We start from the raw sequence: 26,111 nt of genomic DNA on the forward strand, positions 1-26,111 counted from the left end.
TTTTTCGGTTGACGTACTGATTTGCTGGATGGGGGGGGGATGAAGTACGGTGATATGTGTATGTGCTGCTTTTCTAAACACTGTCTTTGAAATCTGTTTCTTACTCTTTTCTTGAAAGTGTGTCATAGTTGACAACGGATGGCTATGTCTTAAACTCAGGACATAATATCAGCAGGTACGGAATTGTGAAGTTTGGATAAAGTTTCAAGCAGCAAGAAGGATTTAGTATCTCTATGGATTATTATTTTAACCCAGGGATATAGAAACTCACAGTCGACTAGGGCCTGTGAAGCATAGGATGTTTCTTAAATCCATAAATGATGCCGAAAATGTACGCATCAAGGAGCGCTCTTGATAGGTCACAGGAATGAGATTATATAAGGTGAGTTCATTACGTCATGCACTAGGTTACATTACTTCAGAGTATGTGCGGACCTTCCTCCACAACATCTTCGCCTCCAGGATCAACGCCTATTAGATCCTCCCAGTGTCTTCCATCTGGATGAAAGGGAGATAGATAACCTCTAACGACGCTATCAAGGTCCCGGGCACGTCTTGCGGTTGCGGTTGCTGTAGCTAACCACGACCCAATGTCACTACTACCTTCCGGCCTCGGCTCGTCCCTAACGTTGGGACGAACGAGCACACGAGTCGAATCGTCCATTCGGCAGCAAGGCTTAGACTCCTAACTTCGGCACTCCATGAGGGGCTGGTTTACTGGCGAGCCGCTTGTCTTGTTCTTCCTTGGATAGCGTATCCCACTCAGCTACATTCTTGTCCTTCATAGCAGTCAACACATTGTCAAAAGTCAAGTTGCACGCAATACTACTCACCCATTCTGCTACGCATTCTGGCTTCCAGTTGCACTTTTCTACCTCGCCATACATGGGGTGGTTTCGTCGGGGATGAAGAGCTGGCCAACCCGAGGCGTGGTAATGGTGCTTCACGAGCGCACCTCTGGAGCCGTGGTTGCCAGAGTCGGAGTGTCCTTGACCAGCTGCAAAGGCTTCGACATTGAGTACGAGGATTCCGTTGACGAGCCTCGATTCTGCCAAATTGTGGAAGAGATCCCAAGTAACTGGGTTGCCGTGGTTCTGTGCCGTCATTTGTTCTAAGACCGCTTTGGTAAATGCGGACGGCCCGGTACCACTAATTACTTCGTCGAAATCCAAGTGGAGCTGCGATATAGGAACCTCTTTCGCTTTGGCCAGCTCGTGTAACCAATCTTGGATATTCTCGATAAGCCGCATCATAACCGGAAGCCGGGGTTTGGCGGCAAAAGTCCACTGGCAAAACGACTTGCATTTGGACCCGAGAATCTCGTGGTTGGCAAATGTAGGCTCATCAATTTCCACTCCGATGATCATGTCAATGTCTGGCGCGTTGTAGCGCTCGGGAATGAACCTGTTGATGGGTCGTAGGCATTCCACGTCAATGTCGGCATATACACCACCTTCAGCGTACATGACGAGGTATCGAAGCAGGTCGGCTTTTATGATGGTGATGTTCAGTTCCCGGTATAGGTCGACGAGATCCTTTCGGTCAAGGCCGTGTGGCCCATAGTGCCACTCGAGATAGTCGTTTGCGTTATCATCTGTCAACACCTCGTATCGGTACGTGGGGTTTTTCTGAGCCCAGGTTTTGGCCGAGTCTGAGTCGCGCTGCTCAAAGCCTAGAGGACCAACCTTCCATGTTTGCCATATCTTCTTTGGAATCAACGAGCCAACTGGCTGCAGTGGCTGCTGATATTTGAGCTCGCGCTTGTATCTGCTCGCTGCTCTGATCGGGGTTGTGAAGAACTCGGTGTTGGCAAAGAACAAGAAGAGAAAGATCAAAGCAATATATGCAGGCAAGACTCTCCGCACTTGACTGGTGAGCTTGCCTGAAAATTGGGTCACTATTGGGGAACTTGGACGCATCGTGATTTTCAGACTGAGCTTGGGCGGAGGTGGCCTTGATCGTGTGCGCATGCTGGAGTTATTACAACATTGGGAACCTGCCAATTTGACCCAGCCATTCCATAACTATTATCGATCGTCTCAATACACCACCGGAGATACGAGCCTCTGGCCTAGAATATACCCATGCGACCGCATCGACCAATACGCTTCTTGCCTTCACCCTCGGCACATCAATTTCTTTTCACATGCAGGGGCAGCCTCACGAAAAAGCACGTAACCCCGCATATGTCCTGGAGGCTAAGAGTCTATCCTGGTAAACTAGTACTGGTACAACACTGGTACCAAGGCGGGTGGGTCAAAGCTTGTAAATTTGACCCCTGCAAGCTCATCGGCCGCTTGGACATGTTAGGTATCTGCCCCTTGACAGTCCCCGCATTGCATCTCGTGAGTAAGAGATATTTGAGGCATGTCGCCGAATTCAGCAATGTCACACTCAAAGCTGTCCGTGCCCAAATACTGGTGCCGAATGATTCCGGCCTGGTCGCGCTCATCTAGGCAGTCAGACATGATTCGGACGAGTTGTGCAAATCCTGCTATTGCGCATCAATTGCCCACTTTATTACGATCTTGAATATCTAGGGTCTCTTCGAGTACCCAGTATTCCTCAATTCAATCTCAATTTCTGGGATCCCTCAATTGTATCAACTTTTTTTTTTTACCACCGAAAATGCCAGCTAAATACAACGGGTTGCTGGACCAAGATGGAATCGAAGAAATCAAACTTTCACCATCAATCTGGAAGCCAGTTCGAACGGCCAAATGGAGCCTCGACCTGGTACGCCCGGAATTTCTCTCCTTGCGGCCGGCCTCAAAAAGCAAGCCGATTAGGCCAACAGCATGGCTGGATGGCCTAAGAGGCTTCGCTGCACTCTTGGTCTATCTACAGCATCACCAGCTCTGGGCTCACGGGGAACGTGGTAACTCTGTCTTCGAACACGCCTACGGCTACGAGGGAAAACACTATTTCGCAACCCTACCATTTGTACGCATCTTCTTTTCTGGTGGCCACTTTGCTGTTGCCGTCTTCTTCGTCATATCCGGTTATGTGCTTTCCCTCAAAAGTCTACGCATGATTCAGGACGGTCATGCTGTCAGTGCTGCAGACAGTATCGGCTCCGCCCTCTTCCGCCGTTGGCTACGACTTTTCCTACCTGTCATTGCGATTACTCTCGCATTCATGTCTGTCCGCCAATGGAGCGGAATATGGGTTGATTTGCAGCCAATGGAAGATACATACTGGAAAGAACTCATCAGATGGTACCGCATGTTCAAAAACTACAGCTTTGTCTTTTCCACCGAGATCTATGACTTTCCTATACAGTTCCATGCGCACGTCTGGTCGATCCCCATTGAATTCAAAGGATCCATCATCACCTATACCGCACTCTCCGCACTCTCCAGGTGCACAAAGAATGCCCGGCTCTGCTGCGAGGCCGCGCTAATATTCTACTTTCTCTACATCGTCGACGGTTACTACGGCGCAATGTTCATGTCTGGAATGCTGCTCTGCGACCTTGATTTGCTGGCACAGCAGGATAAACTTCCGCGACTTTTTTCGGCTCTGGCAAACTTCAAGGAGTTCATCTTCTTCCACATGTTCGTCTTTGCTCTCTACCTCAGTGGCGTACCATCCTTTGACGCACCTGAAGCGGATAGCGTTGCTATCCTCACCAAGTCACCAGGATGGATCTGGTTATCGCATCTCAAGCCTCAAGCCGTATTTGATGCAAAATGGTTCTATCTTTTCTGGGCAGCATTCTTCACAGTCGCATCAGTGCCTCGCTTGCCATGGCTCAAGCAATTCTTTGAGACGCGTTTCTGTCAATATCTTGGACGCGTATCTTTCGCGCTGTACTTGGTACATGGAATTGTTATCTGGATCGTCGCTGACCGCCTGTATGCCTTGGTGGGCCTTACGAGATCGGCCCACGCCGAAGGAATACCGGAGTGGGTCAACAAATTTCCCTTACCTGTCAGTGGCCCACTAGGGCTGGAATTGGCTTTTTGGTTGCTTCAGCCCATTCTGCTATCTATCACACTATATTTTGCAGAAGTTGTGACGAGGTTGGTCGACGAGCCAAGTGTCAAGTTTACCAATTGGCTTTACAAAAAGGCGCTTTCTCAACAGACAAAGCCGGGGCACCAGCGTAGCCAATCAACACGATGAGTCGGTATGTAGCTGCAACCAAGAGTATCGATATTGAACAAAATATTCTTGGACCCCAAATCCTTCATCACAACCCTGATCTTGTTGCGATGCTCCCTACATGTGCTGTCGATCTCAATAAGAATATTCGGCTTCATGTGACCGTTCAGCTGCAATCCGCGGGAGTTGACGTTACGCCGCACTACTGCAGGTGCTGAAGGGGCGGGATGTGACACAGCATAGACGCCCGTTGTATTGACGGTTGAAAAAGGCGCACTCCGCCGAGTCATTCCCCATGGGGGCCTAAGCTCCTGGTGAAGAACCATGGTCCCTGCCCTGCTGCTGATCTTTGCCCTTTCGTCGGCAATGACCAAATCAGGTACCAATACCGCCGACTATCAATTTCCTTTGCAGACACAATGCCGTAACCATGTTGATAGTGCCTAGCTTGTAGCGTACGTATGAAATTGCATGTCGTTGGTGCCCGCTGCAACCTCGGATACGTGTGCCTATGCATCTGCGTCCATGCTCCGATTAACACATGTGACGAAGTGGATTCCGACCACCATTTGCTTTTGATCAGACGTCGTAGAGAGCCCGTGAAGTACCAATTTGTCCCTTTACCATGAGGCGGCGGCACAATATTGCTTTGGCGACCATTGCATTCCTCGGTACAATCTTGCTGGTTGCACAGCACCGCAGTGAATACCGGCATACGCATGTTACCCATGCATCGTATGATACCAAAGAGAGTAATACCGGGATCGAAGTACTACCATCCGACCTAAAACCTTCTTCACATTCTCATGATGCATCTGGGTCAGGAACGGACCCCGAGAAGCACGTGACCCTACATGACAACAATTCACCAGCTCAAGGAGTCTCGGAAGGCGACAGTTCGACAACGCCTCCTTTGCTGGAACACCCATCTCCAGATGGACAAACCGTCTTAGAACCCGAATATGCTTTCCAGAAAGACCTCGATCTTCTCCTTCCAATCCCAGCCTTACAACGCTTCAGCGCCCACAAACCGCACAACTACGTGCCCGGAGGCACAGAAAACTACGCCTATGCCACATTCCTAGCAACCCGCAACGCCTCGCTCAAAGACCCTTACTTTCTCGCCATCCACTCCCTCATCTACCGCCTCCTCTGGTCTCCCAAATCCCGCACCCAAAAACACCCCTTCATCGTCTTCGTCGCCGACTACGTCACATCCGAACAACGCGCGCTGCTCTCGGGCGCCGGCGCCCTCGTCCGCGAACTCGCGCCCTTACCTTGGTCCCCCAACGTCATCGGCGTACAATCCCGCTGGAAAGACCTCTTCGCCAAACTACACATGTGGCGAGAAACAGAATTCAGCCGCATCTTCTTCCTAGACGCCGACGCATTTCCCCTCGCCCCCTTGGACGACCTCTTCACCCTCGCCGAACCCCGCCCTTGCTCACCTGAGAAATTGCACCTAGACGACTTTCTCACCGACGGCCCCGTCTGCGAACCCTACATCTTCGCGGGAATCCCGCAGGACCCGTTTAACACCGAGCACCCCAACATCAACGTCGGAGCTATGCTTTTCACCCCTTCCCTACGTATGCACCAGCGTCTCCTGCAAAACTACGTCAAAACGGATAAATACGATTGTCTCATGGCGGAACAAGCGTTTCTCAATTGGCAGTTTGGCCCGGACTCGGCGTTTCCGGCGACGAAGCTGGAGAGGGAGTGGGGGGCGTTTTTTCCAAAGGAAGAGGAGGAGGGGAAGTTGAAGGTTGTGCATGAGAAGATTTGGGTTTTGGAGGGGGGATGGATGAGGGAGGAGTGGGGGAGGGGGTGGAGGGATATGATTGCGTTTTATGAGGGAGAGGAGTTTGTGAAGGGGAGGGAGGGGGATGGGAGGGTTGAAGGTTAGGGTTGATGAATGTGTTTCGTTTGATTAGTTTGGGGTGGTTTTATGATATGGGTTTGGAATACACAAACGACGATATCATAGGGAATGATGATATGATAGTGCAATGAAGCAGACCTTGAGTATCTTGGCGTTTTTAAGTCTACTATTTCTTCACCTTGGGCACTGAACTCTGGCATGACATAGACTTTGTGTCTCAACATTGACTAACAAACACACTCTAGAGGTACAGATCTACACCATACTACGCGCTCGCCTCAGCCGTACTCTGTCGACCCGCCACACTTCCTCCCTTCCAGCTCTGCTTCGGATCTTTCTTATCCTGCAGCCTACTCTGCTCTCCTTCCTTGCCCCACCCACCACCTCCAGGCGTATGAATAATGATGCGCTCACCAGGCCGCATACTAGCCGTATTCTTCGCACCAAGATTGATGTACCTATACTCAACATCTTCTTTCCTGTCCCTCGCAGCATCCTTCTTCTCCAGAGTTTCCACGTCACTTGACGTCGTGGGCGCGCACGGTGCCGATTCTTGAGGTTCAGTAGGTTTCTTAGAGTCTGAGTTTTGGTCGATAGCCTTTTTGTCGACTTTGCGGACCCAGATATTGAGACCGCAGGCGGCGTCGCCTCCGCCTTCCATACCGTATGGATGGTAAACTCTTCTTTCGCTCAAAATGCTGACTTGGACTGGGATGCGGAACTCGATGTCACGGATGACTCCTTCGCCACCTATGTGCATTCCGCGTCCTGCACTACCTTGTCTAAGTGAGAATTCTCGGAGCAGAACAGGGTATCGGCGCTCAAACACTTCGGAGTCGGTAATGCGAGTGTTGGTCATATGTGTATGCACGCCGCTGGTTCCGTTCCATGTTGGCCCTGCACCAGACCCTCCAGCGATGGTCTCGTAGTATCCAAATCCCTTGGTCTCTTTTCTCTCTCCGCTCTTCTCTCCTTCCCCGAATGTTGTACCGCCAAAACCAAAGGTAAGGTTGTTGCAATCGCCTTGACTGGCGGCACACGCACGGAAAGCCTTCAACACGACGTCTGTGACGCGCTGACTCGTAAGTACGTTGCCTCCCACAACAGCCGCATTATCCGATGGTGAGAGGAAAGATTTCTTAGGAATGAGAACGTGGATTGGCTTCAAGCAACCTTGGTTCAGTGGGATATCCTCACTGATCAGACATCGCAGACAGTAGATAATAGCCGAGTACGTGACGGCTTCAGGGGCGTTGATGTTGCCGTAGACTTCAGGGCCTGTTCCTGAAAAGTCAAAGACAGCTTCGCCCTTTTCTGGGTCAATGGAGACCTTGAGGCGGATAGGACTTCCATCGTCCATGAATTCCTCCGCACTGAGGTCTTGGCCCTCAAAGCGCTTGTACACGTCTTTGAGTAACGCTCGCACAGATTTCTCGGCATTGGCTTGGATGCTGGTCATGTAGAGCTTGACGACTTCCTCGCCGTAGTCGGACATGAGCGTACTGATGAGATTGATACCCTTCTGGTTAGCGGCGACTTGAGCTTTCAGATCGTTGATGTTGTCACTCAGGCATCGAGTGCCAGAGCATCCAGGATATTGACCTGGTTCATCGAGCAGTAGCTCTGTGATGCGCTCTTCGTTGAAGTGGCCTTCTGATACGAGCTTCTCTGATTTGATAGCAGCGCCTTCTTGGTAGAGCTCCTTAGAAGCCGGAGGCATCGAACCAGGAAGGATGCCACCGATATCAGCATGATGTGCACGAGAGGCGACATAGAAGACAATGTTGTCACCACTGAATGCTGGTGTTATAACGGTGATATCTGGTAGATGTGTACCGCCAAACATAGGATGGTTAGAAACCAGTACGTCCCCCTTTTTGAGCTTGCCTTTCCAGATAGCTGCTTGTTTGCGGACACATGTTGACATGCTTCCAAGATGGACAGGAAGATGGGGTGCTATACGTACGTTAGCGTTGTTAGACTCCATAGATGTGAAGCTCACCATTTGCGACTAGTCCGCCATCTGCGTCGAAAAGCGCGCAAGAGTAGTCCAATCGCTCCTTGACGTTGGTAGACACACTAGTCTTCTGCAGCGCGCGACCCATCTGCTCAGCAATAGCCATGAACCTGTGAGCGAAGATACTCAGCAGAATTGGATCGACTTCCTTTGTGTCAATCTGTTTTTCTTGATCTTCGGTCTCACCGATGTTTATCACAACATGCGTGTTAATTATGAGCGCAGTAGCGCCAGGAGTAACGACGATAGTTTGTGTGCCGTCTGCAATGATGGCAGGGCCCTTTAGGCGATCTCCAACTTCAAGGTCTTCAAGCTTGTACACCGACGTATCTTGCCGACCACCCTCGAAGAACACCTTGCGCGTATCGTATCGCTTTGTGTCGCCTTGAAGGTCTTTGGGCTTGATCTCTTTCAGCTGCTGATCCACGCTCTTTTCCAACCCTTCAAAGGACTTTCCAATGCCTCGTGCTCTGACATCATCCACGATGATGTCACGGTCTGGCAGTGTGAAACCGAACTCTTGCTCGTGTTGCTTAACAAAGGCTTTCCCAAAGGCCCACTCGTCGCCACCATACTCTTGCTGGGCCTCTTCTTTGGTTGGCTTGATGATCATGAGCGCTGACTCAGTCCCTCGGTATCGCAAGTTCAGGTACTCCTCAAACTGAATGTGTTCTTCATCAAAGCCCTGCTCCTTTAGTGTAGCTGTTGATTTACTCTTCAAGTCCGCCATCTTGGCTTGCAAGTATTCCCTCACATCCTTTTCATCTGACCAGACCTTCGACTCTGGCTCTTGCCTTTCGTCGACGACATCAGCAAGGGCCATGCCGTATGCGGATAGTACTGATGAGTATCTGTGAACAAGAATCTGCGAAATGCCGAGAGCCTCAGCGATGGCAACAGCGTGCTGTCCACCGGCTCCGCCAAAGGTTGCAAGTCGGTGTTTCGATGTGTCGTGGCCTCGCGCTTCAGTCAAACTACGAATGGGTCGCGTCATAGTCTCGTTTGCGATCTTGATGAAACCATTTGCAATGTCATCCAACGACATTTCCTTTTCCTTGTTGCCTCCAGCGATCTCCTTGTTAATTTGATCTGCCAATTCTTTGAACAGCTTCTCGCTGGCTTGCGCGTCCAGCCCTTCATCCTCATTCTTTCCGAAGATCTTGGGAAAGAAGTCAGGCAGTAGCCGACCAAGGAACAGGTTCGCATCTGTAATAGTCAATGGACCACCTTTTCGATAGCATGCTGGGCCAGGATGTGCGCTTGCCGATTCTGGGCCGACAACGAAAAGACCGTTCTTCCAGAAGAGACGCGATCCACCACCGGCTGCGACTGTGTTGATGTCGAGTTGCGGTGACTGGATAGTGACTCCGGCAGTTGTAGTCTCGAAGACGTGATCGTATCGTCCAGCGCCGTATCGGCTGACATCAGTACTCGTACCACCCATATCGAATCCAATAACGGGTATCTTGGTCTGTGGATCATAGGATGTTAGTGCATAGCCCACGACTCCACCAGCAGGTCCTGACAGGATGGCTTTGAGGCCCGAGAACATATCGACATCGACAAGTCCGCCATCAGATTGCATGAACTCGCATCGTGCACCCTTGGAGCCTTCTTCGCGCTTTACGCTCTTGGTACCAAGGCCACCTTCAAAGCCCTTGGAGAAGCCATCGATGTACTTTCGTATCGCAGGTGTTAGATAGGCATCTGCGCATGCAGAGGTTGCTCGTGGAACCAACTTAATCATGGGCATGAGCTCGTGACTTAAGCTGACATGTTCGAATCCAATTTCCCTTGCAATTTTGCCTACTAGCGCTTCATGCTTCGGATATGTGTAGCCATGCATCAAGCACACAGCTATGCTCTTCAACCCACTATCATACACCTCTTTGAGTTGCTTTCTAATTGCTTGTTCCTGCGGCCTTTGTAATATGCGCACTGTCTCACCTGACAATCCTTTGACTAATTCAGCTTCATCGCCAGCCTCTTCAATACTGGCGGCTTGCGTCTGATTCCTTTCTGGGTCCTCGGCATAGTCTTCCAGCGTGACACGCTCATCAATCTCTACTACCTTTTTGTAGAGTACCTCTGGCTTCCGGATATCCAGAGCGAAAATATTGGGCCGACTTTGGTTGCCGATTTCGAGACAGTCCTTGAAACCTTTTGTCACAACCATGGCGATATCCTCGCCCTTGCGCTCCAGCAGCGCATTCGTAGCCACCGTTGTACCCATGCGTATGCTTTCAATCTTGGACGTGTCCAGTGGCTGACCGCGAGGAATTTCGGTGCCTGTGAATTTGGAAAGGAGGCGACGGATACCTTCGAGCGGCGCGTCATCGTAGTTTGACGGGTCAACAGAAAGAAGTTTGATAAGAACGTCATCTTCCATCTTGCCTGTTCCGGGATTGCCTACACAATCTGTGAATGTGCCGCCACGCTAAATACCCAGTGATCAGCCATAGATTCTTCAAACCTAGAGGGAAAGATTCCGTACGTCAATGGCAATGCGGATTCCCCGCTGTGCAATCTTTGGCGCAGCCATGGTTGTGCCTAGGAATTATGTCGCGCACACGAAATGCGAAAGTTATTGTTGGACAGACCCTAGAGGCTTCAAGGTCATCAGTTAACACAGGCGAAAACCAAAACCAAGAATGAGCGAAGAATGATGCCAAAATACGATGTGACACGATATGCAGGCTGGACGCGGCTGCATATACGCTTCCAGCGAGAGCTTTAAGTGGGGTACACGATGCTACCCCGCGGCGGCTTTTGTCATCCAAATCATGTCATCGTGGTAGCTCGAGCTTGATGACATCTGCTACGCTATCTGCACACGCCACTTCCGACATTAGTGGGCCTTGTCGGCGTTGTCGGGAATTCTTTTCAACACTATTTGCCCGCTGATAAGGTCCCTGAAATGGTCGGTCACTGAGTCATTGCACATGATATTTTATTAGAGTTTTGGACATGTAACACTACAACAAATTCATTGTGGATATTTGGCTAGTATCATTAAAAAAGGAGTTCCCGGCGAGAGGGGGGACAGGAACGAGTTTGGCCACGCGATAATTGGCTCTAGGGTAAAAACATGAGTACTAGTGAAGCTCGAAAGCCACTATCAAGTACAAAATTCCTAATTACAGCATGCCCAAACGGGCATTTTTGGAGCAAACCCCCAATATCGGAATGATGGACGATCTTTTGCTGCGGTGTACGCATGCATCGCTTTAGGTTTGGCGGGCCCTTGCTACAGTCACAAGGGTGTGGGGAATTCTTCTGAATTTCCCGATCGATAGGGCAATGCAACAATCTGATTGGAAATAAGATCGATTGCTTTGCACTTGTTTTGATCAAATAAGTCTTATGACTCCTTGATATTTTCGCCCTATCACAACTGGGCTATTCAAGAAATGGGGTCCATAAGTGAAGTAGATACCGCATGCGGTATGCCCACGGTATAATCCAACTGCGAACTGAAAACAGACATAGAGTTGACATGAAAATGTAGGCCTGGAGAAGATTAATACGTTTCATTGCCGAAGAAGACAATGTCGAGCACCTCGGTGAGCCACTCGATGCAAACATCGATGGTAAGCAGCCCGCCTGGCAATCTTTCACATCTGCTGAGACAATATAGTTGGCGCAGCTCTAGCGTCAGGAGAGAAGGTCCAAGCCCGCCTCTTCACAAGGACGTCTGTTCTCTCGCTCCAAAACAAGCCCACAAGCACAGTCCTCACAGTCTCGAGATTACTTCCGCCACTCTCAAAGTCTGAAGTAGGAACCATCCGCTGCATAGGCCTGAACTACCGGAAGCATGCAAAAGAAATGAACCTGGATCTTCCTAACCACCCCACACTCTTCTTCAAACCGGCAACATGTCTGGGCGCCCCGAACGCTCCACTGCTGATACCATATCAAGCTACAAATGGCCAAGCAGACTACGAAGCCGAACTCGCAGTTATCATAGGCAAGGCCGCGAGAAATGTCACCAAAGAGAACGCCATGGAGTACGTCCTGGGCTATACATGTTCCAACGACGTAACAGCCCGAGTTCATCAATTCAACGGCGCCCAGTGGGGTTTCGGAAAAGGCTTTGATGGATTCGCGCCGCTAGGCCCTTGCCTCGTATCCGCCGCCACAATACCCGATCCTGGCCAAATCGAGTTGAAGACTGTGCTGAATGGCGAAACGATGCAATATTCCGTTGCGAACGATATGATATTCAGCATTCCGGAAATCGTGGCATATCTCAGTCAGGGGACGACTCTGGAGCCGGGTACGGTGATTATGTCCGGCACACCACATGGCATTGGAGTGAGCAAAGTACCAAAGGTGTGGTTGAAACAAGGGGATGATTTGAGAATTGTGATGAGCCATGGCATGGGAAGTCTAGTGACCCCAGTTGTTTACGAAGCGCAGCCCAAGCTCGTATAATTTAGAAAAACACTTAACTCATTCAAACTGATTCATGGCTGGGATGCAGTATTGAGTTATATTTCCCACTGCATCATTGATCAAAAACCTGCCAAAATAGGACTCGTGATTATTGAAATCCAAAAAGCATCTGTTCTTGAGTGATGCTGTCGAGAACATGCTCCCATTGCTGCAGGTCTGTAGATGGATCGCCCCAAGGAGGCGCTTGCCATTGAAACGGACCTCCTGCACCAAAACTGAGTAAACCTGGTACTTCATCTGAGCTGTTTATTGTTTCTGGTGAGACAAAGTTGTTGGCATCATTTTGTTCTCCGGCGTACGCAGTAGCTGGAGGGTCCACTGTCGCGCTGTATCGCGGTCCAAGTGATGTACTTGCTCTATTGCTGCTGCCACGACTTTTACGAAATTGTTTTGACTTCTTGATACAAAGTTCAATGATCTTGACTTCTGCAAGTGCAAACTCATTCAGCCAGATGTCTCCGCGTTGCATGTCGCAATAAGCAGTGAGATCTTCTAATATCGCGTCGCATTGGTACGAGTGTGGATCTTTGACAGCAACGATTCCCAGGACTAGCGCGCTGTTGAATAGATGATGAGGTCCCAAACTCCATTTCAGACGGTCGTGCAAGGGCTGCTGAAGATAGTCGATACGCATTGCAAGGTCAGCACAAGCTGATGAAATGCAAGCATCGTGACTGTGTCGGAAACGATTTGTAATACTTTGGCGCAGCAGATATGGGCGATGGAGTGTAACGCGAGCAAAGTGGTACATGGAGTGAAGGTATAAGCGATTCCAATGTATGAATGGGTGAACACCATCTTGCGAAGTATCAGAGTCTTTGATGCGATAGTACTCCGGTAATTTGGCTGCCCATTCAAGAATTTCCCGATCCAGGGAAAGAACAGTGTCATACGAGGATGTCGACAGGCCGAAGCAGCGTTCTTGAATATTACCAATAATTTTTGCTAAATCATGAGCTAGGAAATTATAGACACTTAGGGTGGGCTCGGAAATTGGCAGTACGGGCAGAGCCGCAGCACGTTCTTCTGGCTCGTCATCTAGCCAGACATTGGTTGCTCGTTGGACGAGGCATTGCTGGTCCACAATTGCAAATGGACGGCCAATGGCCAACGCAATTGTCTTGTCTAAAGTATACAAATGACTCCAGAGTCGCCTTCTAGTCTCAGTCTCTTTTCGCGGAAGTCGCCATCGCTCGCCATCAATGTGCATGCCTTGGGCTTGGGCCATGCGCATAGCGAAACTGGTCGTCAACCAGGACTCTGGGACTCGTCGCATGTGTATGAGATAGCGCGTTACTAAGACGCCAGCGCGGACAAGATCTGTTGACTCGCCGTAGAATGTCGGCGCGATCACAATTGCTCTTCGGGAAGCCCAGTAGAATCGAAGAGATGTTTCCTGCAAGTCTCGCTGAACTTCAGCGTTCTTCGGGTGTGGGCAGTCTAAGAAGACTCCATAAGCAAGGATGATGAATAGCAATGCCAGCCAACGCAAGTCGATGGATGCGTAGTCATCAAAGCCAAACTTGCGCTCCCAAAACTCGGCATACCTGGTCTTGAATGAAGCAGGATGGATTGCGTCAATGGTCCAGTTGAGCTCGATAATAAACACATCAACTAATCGGTCAACACTGGCTTTGTTTCGAGGCAATATGCCTAGTAGGTCCCAGATTTGTGAAAAAGGGCCACCAACATCTCGGAAAGACTGCGCTGAAGCTGATGCGTGACGAATGCCAGATGAGAGATCTGGTGCAGGTTCTTCAATTATCTTGGCTGCAGCCTGGGGTCCGAAGTAGGATGAACCGAAGAAGGAAGGGGCATCTCTGCTCCGAAAGAGATTTCCGACCTGTGCATCCCTGGGTTCCGGTGAGGCCTTGTTGCAGGAAGTAGAAGCCTGAGTAGCTTGATATGATTTTAGTTAAGCGGTCTTGGTACCAGATGCAGACAGCCTAGTCGCAACTCACTCGCAATAGTGCCAGCGACAGTTTCAGCGGTCGGCTCGGTGTTACCGAGGGTAGATACGTGTACCGATTGCTGGCGATGGGCCTCAGCTTCGTCGCTGTATGTGCAGTCTGATGCTACATCGCGTCGTGTACAATTGAAGCATGGGAGCTCTCCATCACACTGTACCTCTGGTCAGTTGTTGGTCTCTCGTTCTCGGTCATGATAAGCTTAGGGCCATGAAGCGTCCGGTGCATCATCTAGCATGCCAACGTGAGTCTTGGAACTCACGAGGTTCTTTCAGTGACGACGTCATAACAGGCATTCCTGATTATGTCATACGTACCTTCTGTTTCCTCCTGTGACATGTTACACAACTCTTCGCCTGTCGTCCCCTCTTCTTTTTCTTTCTTAATGGCTCACTGTCAGTTCTCTCAACTCGGTCTCTGGTACGCTCATCCATTATGGAATACAGTAATGCCCAGATGATGCAGAAGAATTTGCCGATAAGTATCCGCTTAAAACTGATACCACAATACGACCGGGATCGCGATATACGTTTATCTTATCTGCAGTCCATGTTGCAGTGGGTCGCTGCGAGTTTAGCGTGCATCCATCACCCAGATTGGCAAGGCGGGCGACATCCCCGCGTCGGCCAAATGTCTATCATAGATCGGTAAATACACTCGATAAACCATCATGCCTACGCCTGGTATTATGATGTTGTATATCTGTACCGAATCTGCCCGTATGAGCATTCAAACTCATTCTGGGTCCCAATTACGTTGTTTGCGCCATGTCGGACTCAATGCATGACGCCAAAGCCGCGGATGGCTCGCTTTGCGAGAAGGATGTCCAAGCTGGATCAAGTGAAGAAATTCAAATTGATCCAATCGCAGAGAAGAAAGTAGGTACTTGTTGTGTTCCACCTGAAGCCGTATACTGACTAAACAGCTTATCCGCAAATTGGACCTTATTCTGTCACCTATGATGGTCATAGTGTTCTTGGTACGAAACCTCTCTTCTACCAGGTAATTCTTCAAGGTTAATCAATTCATCGTAGGTGGCCTACCTTGACCGTTCCAACATCGGTATATACTCGCCCTGACACGGTCACGATGCGCCTTTCGCTAATTTGTCCTAGGAAATGCTGCTATTGCAGGTATGAATGAGGACCTGAACCTTACTGGGAACCGTCTCAATGTCGCTGTGACACTCTTCTATGTGACATATATTGCATTCGAACTCCCTTCGTCACTTCTGTTAAAGAGACTGCGCCCATCTCGTCTGATTCCTTTCTTCATCATCAGCTGGAGCGCTGTCATCATTGGGGCTGCATTTGTCCAGAATTACGCTTCTCTCATTGCTACCCGCCTTCTGCTAGGTGCCTTTGAATCTGGGCTGTTTCCCTGTCTCACCTTGTATCTCAGTATGTACTACAGGCCTCTGGAGCAAGCTCGAAGGGTATCGTATCTCTTTGTAGCGTCTGCCTTGAGCGGAGCCTTCGGTGGACTACTGGCGTACGGCTTGACAAACCTGCATGGTGCAAGAGGTCTTGCTGGGTACGTACTCCACTGTTCAAATCGGCCTTGGATAATGAACTAACAATCCCTTAAGCTGGCGTTGGCTGTTTCTCGTCGAGGGCCTCATTTCGATTGTCGTAGGAGTTGCAATGATTTTCCTTCTTCCGGACAACTTTGAGACGGCATGGTGGCTGAATGAGGACGAAAAGGCGCTCCTTCGGGCTAGACATGAAAAAGAACGACTCTACCAAGGCAAATCGATGACAACGGATGCCATGGATAAAACCGAGGTTAAACTGGCATTCAAGGATCCCAAGCTATGGCTGAGCGCTGCGTGTCAATTCTGTGCAAACACATGCTCCTTTGGTTTCTCGACATTTCTTCCAGTAATCATCCGTGGATTTGGCTACTCAAGCATCCGCACTCAGCTTTTGACAGTACCAGTGTACATCTGGGCCTCGGCGGTGTATCTCTTTATCGCTTTCTGTTCGGACTATGTCAACCGCCGCGCCTACTTCATGATCCCTTTGGCCTTAGTCACATCCGTTGGCTATGCTATGATGCTCGGAGTCTCAATGGCGTCAACAGGTGTACTATACTTTGCAACCTTTGTTACGGCCACCGGCATCTTCTGCTGTGTTGGACTTAACGTTACATGGGTTATCAACAGCAATGCCGGTTACTTCAAGCGCGCTACCGCTATTGGTCTGCAGCAAGCCATTGGTAACTCAGCGGGCATCATGGCTGGTCAGATCTACCGCCTCTCCAATAGCGATGGTCGATACGTAATTGGCCATGCGGTATCCATCTGTGCAATCACAGTAGCAGCTTGCGGGTACGGCATCATGTACATTGTGCTTCGCAAGATAAACAGGAAGAGGGAGAGAATGACTATTGAAGAGAGGATCAGGGAGATTGACTCTGGGAAACTGGGCGATCGTCACCCGGATTTCCGTTATACTTTATAGGTTGTTAACATCATACTTCAGAATCTAATAACAGATATAATGGCATTTCAGGAATGGCTTGATTTTGCGTATTTCATAGTTCTACACTTACGGTTTCGCATTTATTCCCTTGAACGTCTTCGTGATGTTGGTGATAGCCTCCTCGACAGGTAATCTCTCCATGGAGCTCGCACCATAGAAGCCATGTACACCCTTCGTCCGACTAATAACATACTCTGCATCCTCTGGCTTCGCAATCGGACCACCATGGCACAAAATAATAACGTCATCCTTGATCTCCGTCGCTGCATCCCGAATTTCCTGAATCAGCTTCACACACTCATCCAGACTTTTCCCCGTCGCCGCCCCAATACTCCCCGACGTGGTCAGCCCCATATGTGCAACCAGCACATCCGCACCTGCACTTGCCATCTTCTTCGCCTCCTCAACATTGAATACGTACGGAGTAGTCAAGAGATCCATCTCTCGCGCCATTTCGACAACCTCGACTTCAGCATCATACGACATACCCGTCTCCTCGAGATTCTGTCGAAACGCCCCATCGATCAAACCTACAGTAGGAAAATTCTGGATGCCCGCGAACCCGAGATCCTTGAGCTGCTTCAGGAAACGAGACATGTCGCGGAAAGGGTCTGTGGCGCAGACACCTGCGAGCACGGGCGTTGATTTGACGATGGGAAGGACTTCGCCGGCCTGTGATATATCAGCCTTCCATAAATTTTTCATATTCTTTAAATGAGAGAAATTGAATTAAAAGACGAGATGTTGGACTTACCATCTCAAGCACAACATCATTCGCATTGCCATACGGCATCAATCCAGCCAGTGACCCGCGCCCCGCCATGCGGTATCTCCCGCTGTTATATATTATAATCAAATCACCGCCACCTGCCTCGATGAATTTGGCGCTGAGACCAATGCCCGCGCCAGCACCGACGATGATGTTTCCATTTTTGATTTGAGAACGGAGATTTTGTAGGATAGAGGCGCGGTCTGTGGGTGGAGACATGGCTAATATGTTCCGAATAATTGAAATTGTGGAAGATTAGACGATGCTCGTGATTTCGAAGGCGATTGCGGCCATCACGTTGGTTCTAGGGACGATTGAGTAAGTGTAGTAGGATGTGATGACGTCATTTCTGGCGCGGGGGATGCGTGCATACATTACATGAGGATGACTTACTTGGGACCCACTGGCATTCCCGTGGAGTTGAGTTTGACCACCCCCTATTCCCTATCTATATCTATCGCCATGGCTCCTTCAACTTGCGTTGCACTTATTGGTACCTGTGATACGAAATTGGAAGAGTTGCTTTTTCTACATGAGAGCATTCAGCGGAATGATGCCAGTGTAGTTGTTATTGATGTGGGCCGCAAACCCATCGACCACGAAGCTATCGATATTACTCAACAGCAACTATTGAAAGATTTTGGTAATGGGGAAAAGGTCAGTGATCTGCCACGAGGCAAGGTCATCAAGGCCATGGCGGGCTGTGCTACAAAAGCCGTTAAGAAGCTTTATGAGGAAGGCAGAATTCATGGATTGATCAATGCAGGTGGCTCGGGTGGTACATCGCTGGCTGCAGAAGTGATGAGGAATGCTCTACCAATTGGCTTTCCGAAGCTAATTGTTTCAACCGTAGCGAGCGGTGACACCGGCCCAATCGTTGGAGAAACGGATATCACGATGATGTACAGCGTTGTTGACGTGGCTGGTTTAAACCAAGTTCTTCGAAATGTCCTCAGCAACGCTGGAGCTGCCATTGCCGGAATGTCTCGGACATATGCATTGAAGAGTAGGGATACAGCTCAACTACAGAAGAAGCGTGTTGGCATCACAATGTTTGGTGTCACCACCCCAGCTGTGGACGCGATTCGAAGGCATTTAGAAGCCAACTACGACATTGAAACATATGTGTTCCATGCCACAGGGCACGGCGGGAAGGCCATGGAGCGACTTGTTCGAGAAGGAGGTCTTGACGCAGTGCTCGATCTTACAACAACAGAGATATGCGATCACCTTACCGGCGGTGTCATGAGCGCAGGAGAACATCGCTTAGAAGCTGCTGCAGAGGCTGGAATACCAACTATTGTATCTGTGGGTGCTACAGATATGACGAATTTCGGCCCAAAGAGTACCGTTCCGGAGCGCTACAAAGACCGCAAGCTGTATGAGCATAACCCAGTTGTGACGCTGATGAGGACATCGGAGAGTGAAGCCAGACAAGTTGGTGAATTCATTACGAGTCAGTTGAGGAAACATGCAAAGGATCCACAGGCGGTGCAGATTTGGCTTCCAAAGGGAGGAATCAGCATGATTGCAACACCAGGAGGGCCATTCGAAGACACGAAAGCCGATACTGCGCTCTTCAATGCTATCAACAATGGCCTCCAAGGAAGTGGAATTGATATCGTGGAAGACGACCGAGCAATCAACGACGAAGGATTCGCGCATGATATCGCCAAGGCTTTGGCTGCAAAGATGGGTATTGAGCGTAAAACCACTTGACACGACTGTAACGAGGCTGTGTCTATTTTCCAACTGCAAAGCCAATGCTTCAAATCTCGAAGGATTTTTCAGACAGAAAATAGAATATGTGGCGTTGAAGCTCGGATGGCGGGCCCCTTGACGCCTAGAACAGGCGCCCCTTTGCAATTAAGGCGTGCTGCATCATTTAACAGCAGAACAACTACCATTGGTCGTATCGTCAAGCGCCGTGACTCCGGTCCACGCGAGAAGCACTAGAAGAATGTCAAACCGCCCTCTGCCATAATCAGTAGACTAAACTCACGGCTTTTTCGTTCCTCGCAGCCTCGTTTCTTACGTTTCCTTGACCAAAGTCATTCGTTTCGTGATTTACTGCTTTTCACAATGTTTGCACGCAAAGCCGTGCTATCGCTCGCTTTTTCATGCCTTTATGGCAATGTCGCAGCCCTTGATTTGGACATCAACAGTAGAGGTAACATGGCGCGTTTTCTCACGTGCCGAACCAACCCCTAACATTTATAGATTCAATTGTCGATGCTGCAAAGACCCTAGCAAGTGGCATCGTAAAATATTACAACGCGAGTGTTTCCGAATCTGGAATTCCTGGCGTTTTCCCCGATGACTACTACTGGTGGGAAGCTGGTATCGTACTCGATGGGCTGATCGGATATTCGAGTTTGACTGGCGATAAGCAATACGACTCGTTAGTCTCAGAAGGTATTCAATGGCAGCGAGGCAAAGACTATGCCTTTATGGCGCGAAATCAGACGGCATCCATGACCAACGATGACCACTGCGCCTGGGGTCAGACAGCGATGAGTGCTGCGGAATTCGGCTTTCCAAAACCAGAGAATGGATCATGGGTAGACGCAGCCATCTCTGTGTTTGATGTCATGACCATGCGATGGAGCACTGAATTCTGTGACGGTGGTCTTTCTATGGGGATCTACAGCTTCCAGGTGGGATCCAGCTATAAGCAGACGGCCTCGAACGGAAACTTCTTTCTCCTCGCCTCTCGTCTTGCGCGGTTCACCGGCAATGGCACCTATACTGAATGGGCCGAGAAGATCTTTGACTGGGCGCATGGAAAGGGCTTTGTCACAGATGACTACCAGATTTACGACGGCGCCGATGGAGAACAGAATTGCACTGAGTTCAACGAAGTCCAATTCACCTACAACCACGGACTTTTCACTGAGGGCGCCGCCATCCTATACAACATCGTGAGTACAATCTTATACATGTATTTGAACAACAACTAATCACTTTATTAGACGGATGGTAAACAGAAATGGGCCGACGCAGTCGAGGGATTTGTAAACTCTACATCTCGCTTCGTTGAAAACGACGTTCTCGTGGAGACCGCCTGCGAGAACAACGGCAAATGCGGCATAGATCATCGGGCCTTCAAAGGTGTTGCTGCTCGTTCCTATGCCCGCGCTGCAGTTGCTGCACCTACTCTGACGGGTCCTCTGACTTTGATGCTGGAGAAGTCGGCCAAAGGCGCAGCAAAGGATTGTAGCAAGGGTCAGGGAGAGACAGGAGATGTTGCATGCTCACTGAGTTGGGTAGATCAAGAAAGCATGTGGGAGTACAACACTGCTAGCGATGGGAACTTGGGTGAAGTTTTCAGTGCAATGGAGGTCGTGCAAGGCTTGTTGTACTCGCAGACGAAGATTCAAGGATCCAATGTTACTGGCAGCCCGGTAGAGGAGGGTGAAGCTTCAAAACCGTCGGACGGTGCTGGGTCGGAGGGAACTGGTGCGGCGGGTGCGGCGGGCACCATGACGGCCAGTATCACAGTTGTCCTGGCTGCTGCATTTGCCGCGGCTTTGCTATGCTAGTCACATGAACTTGGTGTATTGTAGTGTAGGAATCCAGACAACAGACCCCGGCCACGATTATCATACGGTGAACACGTGATGTGGGTCGAGTTTCCCGAAACGCGCATCCATTCCCCGAGAGAGAGCTAAGCATGCCAAGTCTCGCAACTGCAACCAATGGGAGCGGGGCATGTGTTTAGCGGGCCTGTCTTGGGAACGAGACCTTTCGGGAATCATTCCAGCACATCCGCTGTCTTCCCCTCCCTTTTCTTCTTTTAAGCCTTTAGACGCCGGCTCCTACGTGCGTTGGCAATGGTATCAGTCATGGATCTTCTACCGTTTGCGGTGGCCTTGGTCGCCATTGTGGGTGGCTACCTGGTATACTCCAGCAGCAGTAGCGGTAAGAGCATCCCAGCACAAGCAAAAGTAACACTTCAAACTAAACCCACCCAGCGCCCCGCAAAGTGCTCAAGCCCACTGAGTTCCAGGAGTTTGAACTCGAGCACAAGCAAGTCATCTCGCACAACACGGCCATCTACCGCTTCAAGCTGCCCCGTCCAACTGATATCCTCGGCCTCCCCATCGGCCAGCACATTTCTCTCGCCGCCACGATCCCCGGCCAGCCCAAAGAAGTCGTCCGCTCGTATACCCCCATCACCTCCGACGAAGACAAGGGCCATGTCGACCTCATCATCAAGTCGTACCCCACCGGTAACATCTCCAAATACGTAACCGAACTCAAGATTGGCGACAAGATGAAGATCCGAGGCCCCAAGGGCGCCATGGTATACACCCCCAACATGGTCAGACACTTTGGTATGATTGCCGGAGGCACCGGAATCACCCCCATGCTGCAAATCGCAAAGGCCATTATGCGCGGACGCCCAACAGGCGACAAAACCGAAGTCGATCTCATCTTTGCCAACGTCAACCCCGAGGATATCCTGCTCAAAGACGAACTCGATGCGCTCGCCGCCAAGGACCCCAAGTTCCGCGTCCACTACGTGCTTAACAACCCGCCTGAAGGGTGGAACGGAGGCGTCGGTTTTGTTACCGCCGATATGATCAAGGAGAAGCTTCCAGCGCCCGCCAAGGACGTCAAGGTTCTGATTTGCGGACCTCCGCCTATGGTTGCGGCCATGAAGAAGGCGACAGAGAGTCTGGGATTCGACAAGGCGAGGCCGGTTAGTAAGCTGGAGGATCAGGTTTTCTGCTTCTAAGTGCTTGTTGGCGTTGCAATGCTTGAGGTGTTTGGGCGAAGAAGACGTATAGGATGAGATTATGAAGGTTGTTAACCTTGTCATCAATGTGAATTGATACTGTAACGCAAAATTCGTGTATGTCGTTTGATGAAGACTGAAAGGATACGTGGTCACTTGTTCAAATCCCCCCCGGCTTTTTTTCTTCTTCTACAATTTCCACATTCGAAACTTTTGGTCCTGAATGTCATCATATATTATCAATTGTTTCTATCAACATGCACGAAAACGAAATACCATCCCTTCTCCCACTTTTACACCACAACCCAATCCCTTCCTTTCCCCCTTTCCAACTCAGCACGCATAACCTGTCGTCCTTTCATCAACGAAAAAAAAACGGGAACCAAAGCGAACCCCAAGAACACCAACCAGCGAAAACGCCAGGAAAAAAAAAGAACAAGAAATCTACTCATTCAATGGTATATATATTTCTTCTCACACATACTCAACATAATAGGCGTACAAGAGCAAAAAAAAGAAAAAGAAAAGAATGCAAACGCGTGTCCCCCCCCATGATTTCCGATAAAAAAAAACACACACGCTAATCCCGATGCTTTGGAGGAAAAAAAAAAGGGAGAGAACGCTTGAAAATGCCTTGAATGGATGCGAGAAGAGAATTGGATTGTTTTTGAGGGAAGGGGGTAGGGAGGGAGAATGCGGTAGGTATCAAACGACGAGGTGTATGTATCATGGTGAAGATGAGGCTCAGCGCATGGTACATCATGTTATGCAAAGAGAGCGAGATGGAGAGAGGGAGAGAGACCCATTTTTTACTTCATGTCGTCAGCGCAAAGAAGAAGAAGAAGAAGACATGAAAGAGAGAGAGAGAGAGTCATGAAGGGTCATTCGTTAAAGAGGAAGATGATGGAAAGAATAAAGAATAGTAAACAAAGTAGTTTTTTTTCTCTCTTTAAAAAGAAGAAGAAGAAGAAGAAGAAGAAGAAGACGACGGAAATTTTCAAAATCAATGCTCGTCTTCACTACTCCATCCCCCATCATCTTCTTGATCGATACTCTCCATGACTTCTTTGATGACACCATGGCTTTTGGGGTCGAGATTCATGGCAATGGTTAGGTGGCGGATGGCACTTGAGCGGTCGCGCAGTTTCTTGTAACATCTTCCTAGTAGGAAATGGATGTTTGGGTCGTCGGGTGCGGCATCTTTGAGGTACAAGAGTTCCTTGAGGGCTTCTTGTGGGGCGTTGAGTTTGAGAAGGACTTGGGATTTGCGGAAGCGGGCCATGACGGAGCGGGGGTCGATTCGGATGGCATTTTCGAATTGCAAAAGGGCGGGCTCGATTTTCTTCATGCGGTCCAGAACCTGGGGGGATTTCTGTTAGTTGGGTGAAGTAGATGGTGTGTGTGTGTGTATGTGTAAAATGACTTACAAGACCTATTCGAACAAGTATCATGGCGTTGTTCTGGTTGATTTCTGCCGCTGCCCGATAGTGCTTCTCGGCTACTTCGTATTTACCCAGACGTTCATACACATTGCCCAGACCATACCACCCATTGTAGTGCCGGTTATCTGCACTGATGGCGTTGCGGTAAGCAGTCATGGCTTTGTCAAACTCTTCGTTTGCCACGTGCTCGTGTCCTTGTAGTGTGTAAGCATAGGCGAACTTTGGATCCAGCTGTGTAGCGCGTGAGAAGCATTTTACAGCATCATCATGCTGTCGGTCCAGAGAACTAGCATTGCCGAGTGCACACCATGCTTGTGGAGATAGTCGATCTTGATCCATAAGTGTGTGGGCAAGGTGGCCCAAGGATACCTCATCTTTCAGTTGCCATAGTGTGTTGGAATATACCTCCATATGCTCTAATGAAGAAGGCGCCATTTCTCGGATCTTTCGGAATGTGCTTCCTGCTTCTGCGTAGTGTGTGCGCTCGTAGTATGCTTTGCCGATTTGTGCAAGGACCCAAGGTGTTTCACGCTGTGCCTTGGGCACGGCTGTGAATGCTTCCAACGCCTTGGACGCATCATAACGACTCAGATGTCGATAGCCCGAACCAATCTTGAGGAGTAGGTCTAGCAACCAATTTAAAACCTCCCGCTCCCGTGATGTGTCAGCTTGTGGAGCCATTCTCGGAGGTGGTGCTACAGCCACTGGGGCCCCGTTTTGAGGTCTGCCCTCAGGTTTCGATGGCTCAGACGTCTCGATATGCGGTTTCCTGTTTCCACTAACAACTCTTCCTACAGTCGATGTAGTCCCTGATCGTGATTTAGGAGCTGCGGCTCTTGCTTTTCGCATCTCACGCCTCTCTTTCGACTCAATTTCTTTACTTGATGTCATCCCTTGCCGTGGGTTTGACGGTCGGATCTGGGTAATGGAGTTTAACAACCTCACACTGCGCCGTGGTGGCGCTGCAGTGGGGTCCAACGGTTGAGGAGGTGCGTTCTGCGTTTGGTGTAATGAATGGCCAGACACGGTTCTCTTATGTCCGTTCTGGTATACGGGTCGTGGAATGTCCGTCTGGTCGCCATCTGGATTCGTCTTGGTGCGTACCCTTGAAGTGACTGCCCGTGACATGACAGGGCCACCAGTTTCAGCCATCATAACATGTTCATCATGCATATTCTGACCATTCGCCACTGGAGTATCGAATTCGTGGTGCGAGTTGGGTTGCGTAGCGCGACCATTCAGCTTTGAAAGCAGATTCGATCCTCCCATATTTAGCCCACCGTCGCTGGCTTGCCTTGTATTGAAGGGATCTATTTCGGGTGTTTGGGCGAAGGGAAGCATATCGGGTGTGATCTTGAAGATGTTGTGTGGGCGGACGACGGCGCCAATATCGCAAAGGCCGGTGAATGCATCCCACATGAAGGAATTGATCTTAAGCGCTTCGACGAAGTAGTCAATGGCTTTCCTCGTATCACCATGTGCTGCGTATAGTTTTCCTAGTAGGCAATAGCAGGCTGCTGCATCTGGAACGTGTCGTCGCGAAGTCTCGGAGTGTTTATCTACGTTCTTTGTTAGCGGATCTGGGCCGAGAAGTAGGCCGGGAAGGCCTGCGTGGACAACCTACTCCAGTGGTTGCGCCCTGCCCACAGACTGCGCACCTTCTCCAGCGCCTGGCCACCCTGCTCGTAGCGGCCTAGGGCGAGACAAGCGTGGGCGAATACGTAGGCGCATCCCAGATGCTGCGTGTGCATTCCCTTGGTGCGCGCATCGTCAAAGGCGGCCTTGTATCTACCGAGGCGAAGATTGCAGAGGGCAAGCAGGTGGGCTGCATCTGGATTGCGGGGTTCGAGTGCTTGCAAGCGGCCAGCGAGGAACAGAGCGTTTTCAACAAAGCCGTTGTCGAGATGGTAGTGTATGAGCTGGCGCAGCTGGGCATTGACGCCTGGCGGGGGTGACATGCTTTCCTGACGACAAGGCGAGGATCTAGGCTGGAGGGCTCATAGTACGAGTGGTCATGGGAAGAGCGGAGGTGGTGGTAAGACTTGGTGAGGGCGTGGGCCGGGGGGTCGTTGTAGGGAAGGCGTGTTGTGGTGAAGGTCGTTTGAGTATCTCGGTGGCTGTTCGGAGTGTTGCTGGTGGCGTGTTCGACAAAGTGAATTGGTAAACACGGGTTTACACAACTCCAACGGCAGTAGAGATCGGTATAGTTCGGACGAGTGCGCAGGAAGAAGAGACGGCGGCGGCGATG

General features: G+C 50.0%; 12 protein-coding genes across 12 annotated transcripts; 7 read left to right on the forward strand and 5 right to left on the reverse strand.

Annotated features, from left to right (window-relative positions):
- Positions 1 to 677: 677 nt before the first annotated feature.
- COCVIDRAFT_86872 (glycosyltransferase family 32 protein) lies at positions 678 to 1,970 on the reverse strand (the record flags this gene model as incomplete). The annotated part of the gene is made up of 2 exons (XM_014705886.1): positions 678 to 779; positions 834 to 1,970. The coding sequence occupies 2 exons, from the start codon at positions 1,968 to 1,970 to the stop codon at positions 678 to 680; spliced, it is 1,239 nt and encodes a 412-aa protein (XP_014561372.1).
- Positions 1,971 to 2,628: 658 nt separating this feature from the next.
- On the forward strand, positions 2,629 to 4,128 carry COCVIDRAFT_33717 (hypothetical protein; the record flags this gene model as incomplete). Its single annotated transcript, XM_014705887.1, has 1 exon — positions 2,629 to 4,128. The coding sequence occupies one exon, from the start codon at positions 2,629 to 2,631 to the stop codon at positions 4,126 to 4,128; it is 1,500 nt and encodes a 499-aa protein (XP_014561373.1).
- A 604-nt stretch (positions 4,129 to 4,732) lies between these two features.
- COCVIDRAFT_86962 (glycosyltransferase family 8 protein) lies at positions 4,733 to 6,013 on the forward strand (the record flags this gene model as incomplete). The annotated part of the gene is made up of 1 exon (XM_014705888.1): positions 4,733 to 6,013. One exon carries the CDS (start codon positions 4,733 to 4,735, stop codon positions 6,011 to 6,013), a length of 1,281 nt encoding a protein of 426 aa, XP_014561374.1.
- A 241-nt stretch (positions 6,014 to 6,254) lies between these two features.
- COCVIDRAFT_86789 (hypothetical protein) lies at positions 6,255 to 10,548 on the reverse strand (the record flags this gene model as incomplete). Its single annotated transcript, XM_014705889.1, has 4 exons — positions 6,255 to 6,491; positions 6,600 to 7,945; positions 7,992 to 10,443; positions 10,501 to 10,548. The coding sequence occupies 4 exons, from the start codon at positions 10,546 to 10,548 to the stop codon at positions 6,255 to 6,257; spliced, it is 4,083 nt and encodes a 1,360-aa protein (XP_014561375.1).
- Positions 10,549 to 11,416: 868 nt separating this feature from the next.
- On the forward strand, positions 11,417 to 12,440 carry COCVIDRAFT_12101 (hypothetical protein; the record flags this gene model as incomplete). Its single annotated transcript, XM_014705767.1, has 3 exons — positions 11,417 to 11,461; positions 11,515 to 11,596; positions 11,644 to 12,440. The coding sequence occupies 3 exons, from the start codon at positions 11,417 to 11,419 to the stop codon at positions 12,438 to 12,440; spliced, it is 924 nt and encodes a 307-aa protein (XP_014561253.1).
- Positions 12,441 to 12,549: 109 nt separating this feature from the next.
- On the reverse strand, positions 12,550 to 14,767 carry COCVIDRAFT_22675 (hypothetical protein; the record flags this gene model as incomplete). The annotated part of the gene is made up of 3 exons (XM_014705792.1): positions 12,550 to 14,360; positions 14,423 to 14,536; positions 14,746 to 14,767. The coding sequence occupies 3 exons, from the start codon at positions 14,765 to 14,767 to the stop codon at positions 12,550 to 12,552; spliced, it is 1,947 nt and encodes a 648-aa protein (XP_014561278.1).
- Positions 14,768 to 15,207: 440 nt separating this feature from the next.
- Positions 15,208 to 16,890, forward strand: COCVIDRAFT_33723 (hypothetical protein; the record flags this gene model as incomplete). Its single annotated transcript, XM_014705890.1, has 5 exons — positions 15,208 to 15,306; positions 15,354 to 15,407; positions 15,463 to 15,490; positions 15,544 to 15,961; positions 16,017 to 16,890. The coding sequence occupies 5 exons, from the start codon at positions 15,208 to 15,210 to the stop codon at positions 16,888 to 16,890; spliced, it is 1,473 nt and encodes a 490-aa protein (XP_014561376.1).
- An 87-nt stretch (positions 16,891 to 16,977) lies between these two features.
- COCVIDRAFT_86692 (hypothetical protein) lies at positions 16,978 to 17,899 on the reverse strand (the record flags this gene model as incomplete). Its single annotated transcript, XM_014705891.1, has 2 exons — positions 16,978 to 17,583; positions 17,666 to 17,899. 2 exons carry the CDS (start codon positions 17,897 to 17,899, stop codon positions 16,978 to 16,980), a joined length of 840 nt encoding a protein of 279 aa, XP_014561377.1.
- Positions 17,900 to 18,142: 243 nt separating this feature from the next.
- On the forward strand, positions 18,143 to 19,399 carry COCVIDRAFT_22678 (hypothetical protein; the record flags this gene model as incomplete). The annotated part of the gene is made up of 1 exon (XM_014705793.1): positions 18,143 to 19,399. One exon carries the CDS (start codon positions 18,143 to 18,145, stop codon positions 19,397 to 19,399), a length of 1,257 nt encoding a protein of 418 aa, XP_014561279.1.
- Positions 19,400 to 19,762: 363 nt separating this feature from the next.
- Positions 19,763 to 21,222, forward strand: COCVIDRAFT_87124 (glycoside hydrolase family 76 protein; the record flags this gene model as incomplete). Its single annotated transcript, XM_014705892.1, has 3 exons — positions 19,763 to 19,850; positions 19,901 to 20,601; positions 20,653 to 21,222. 3 exons carry the CDS (start codon positions 19,763 to 19,765, stop codon positions 21,220 to 21,222), a joined length of 1,359 nt encoding a protein of 452 aa, XP_014561378.1.
- A 291-nt stretch (positions 21,223 to 21,513) lies between these two features.
- Positions 21,514 to 22,421, forward strand: COCVIDRAFT_86858 (hypothetical protein; the record flags this gene model as incomplete). Its single annotated transcript, XM_014705893.1, has 2 exons — positions 21,514 to 21,601; positions 21,655 to 22,421. The coding sequence occupies 2 exons, from the start codon at positions 21,514 to 21,516 to the stop codon at positions 22,419 to 22,421; spliced, it is 855 nt and encodes a 284-aa protein (XP_014561379.1).
- Positions 22,422 to 23,424: 1,003 nt separating this feature from the next.
- Positions 23,425 to 25,821, reverse strand: COCVIDRAFT_87038 (hypothetical protein; the record flags this gene model as incomplete). The annotated part of the gene is made up of 3 exons (XM_014705894.1): positions 23,425 to 23,781; positions 23,849 to 25,422; positions 25,488 to 25,821. 3 exons carry the CDS (start codon positions 25,819 to 25,821, stop codon positions 23,425 to 23,427), a joined length of 2,265 nt encoding a protein of 754 aa, XP_014561380.1.
- Positions 25,822 to 26,111: the final 290 nt, after the last annotated feature.

Source organism: Bipolaris victoriae (genome assembly GCF_000527765.1).
Source record: "Bipolaris victoriae FI3 unplaced genomic scaffold scaffold_6, whole genome shotgun sequence".
In the NCBI taxonomy this organism is placed as follows: Eukaryota; Fungi; Ascomycota; class Dothideomycetes; order Pleosporales; family Pleosporaceae; genus Bipolaris; species Bipolaris victoriae.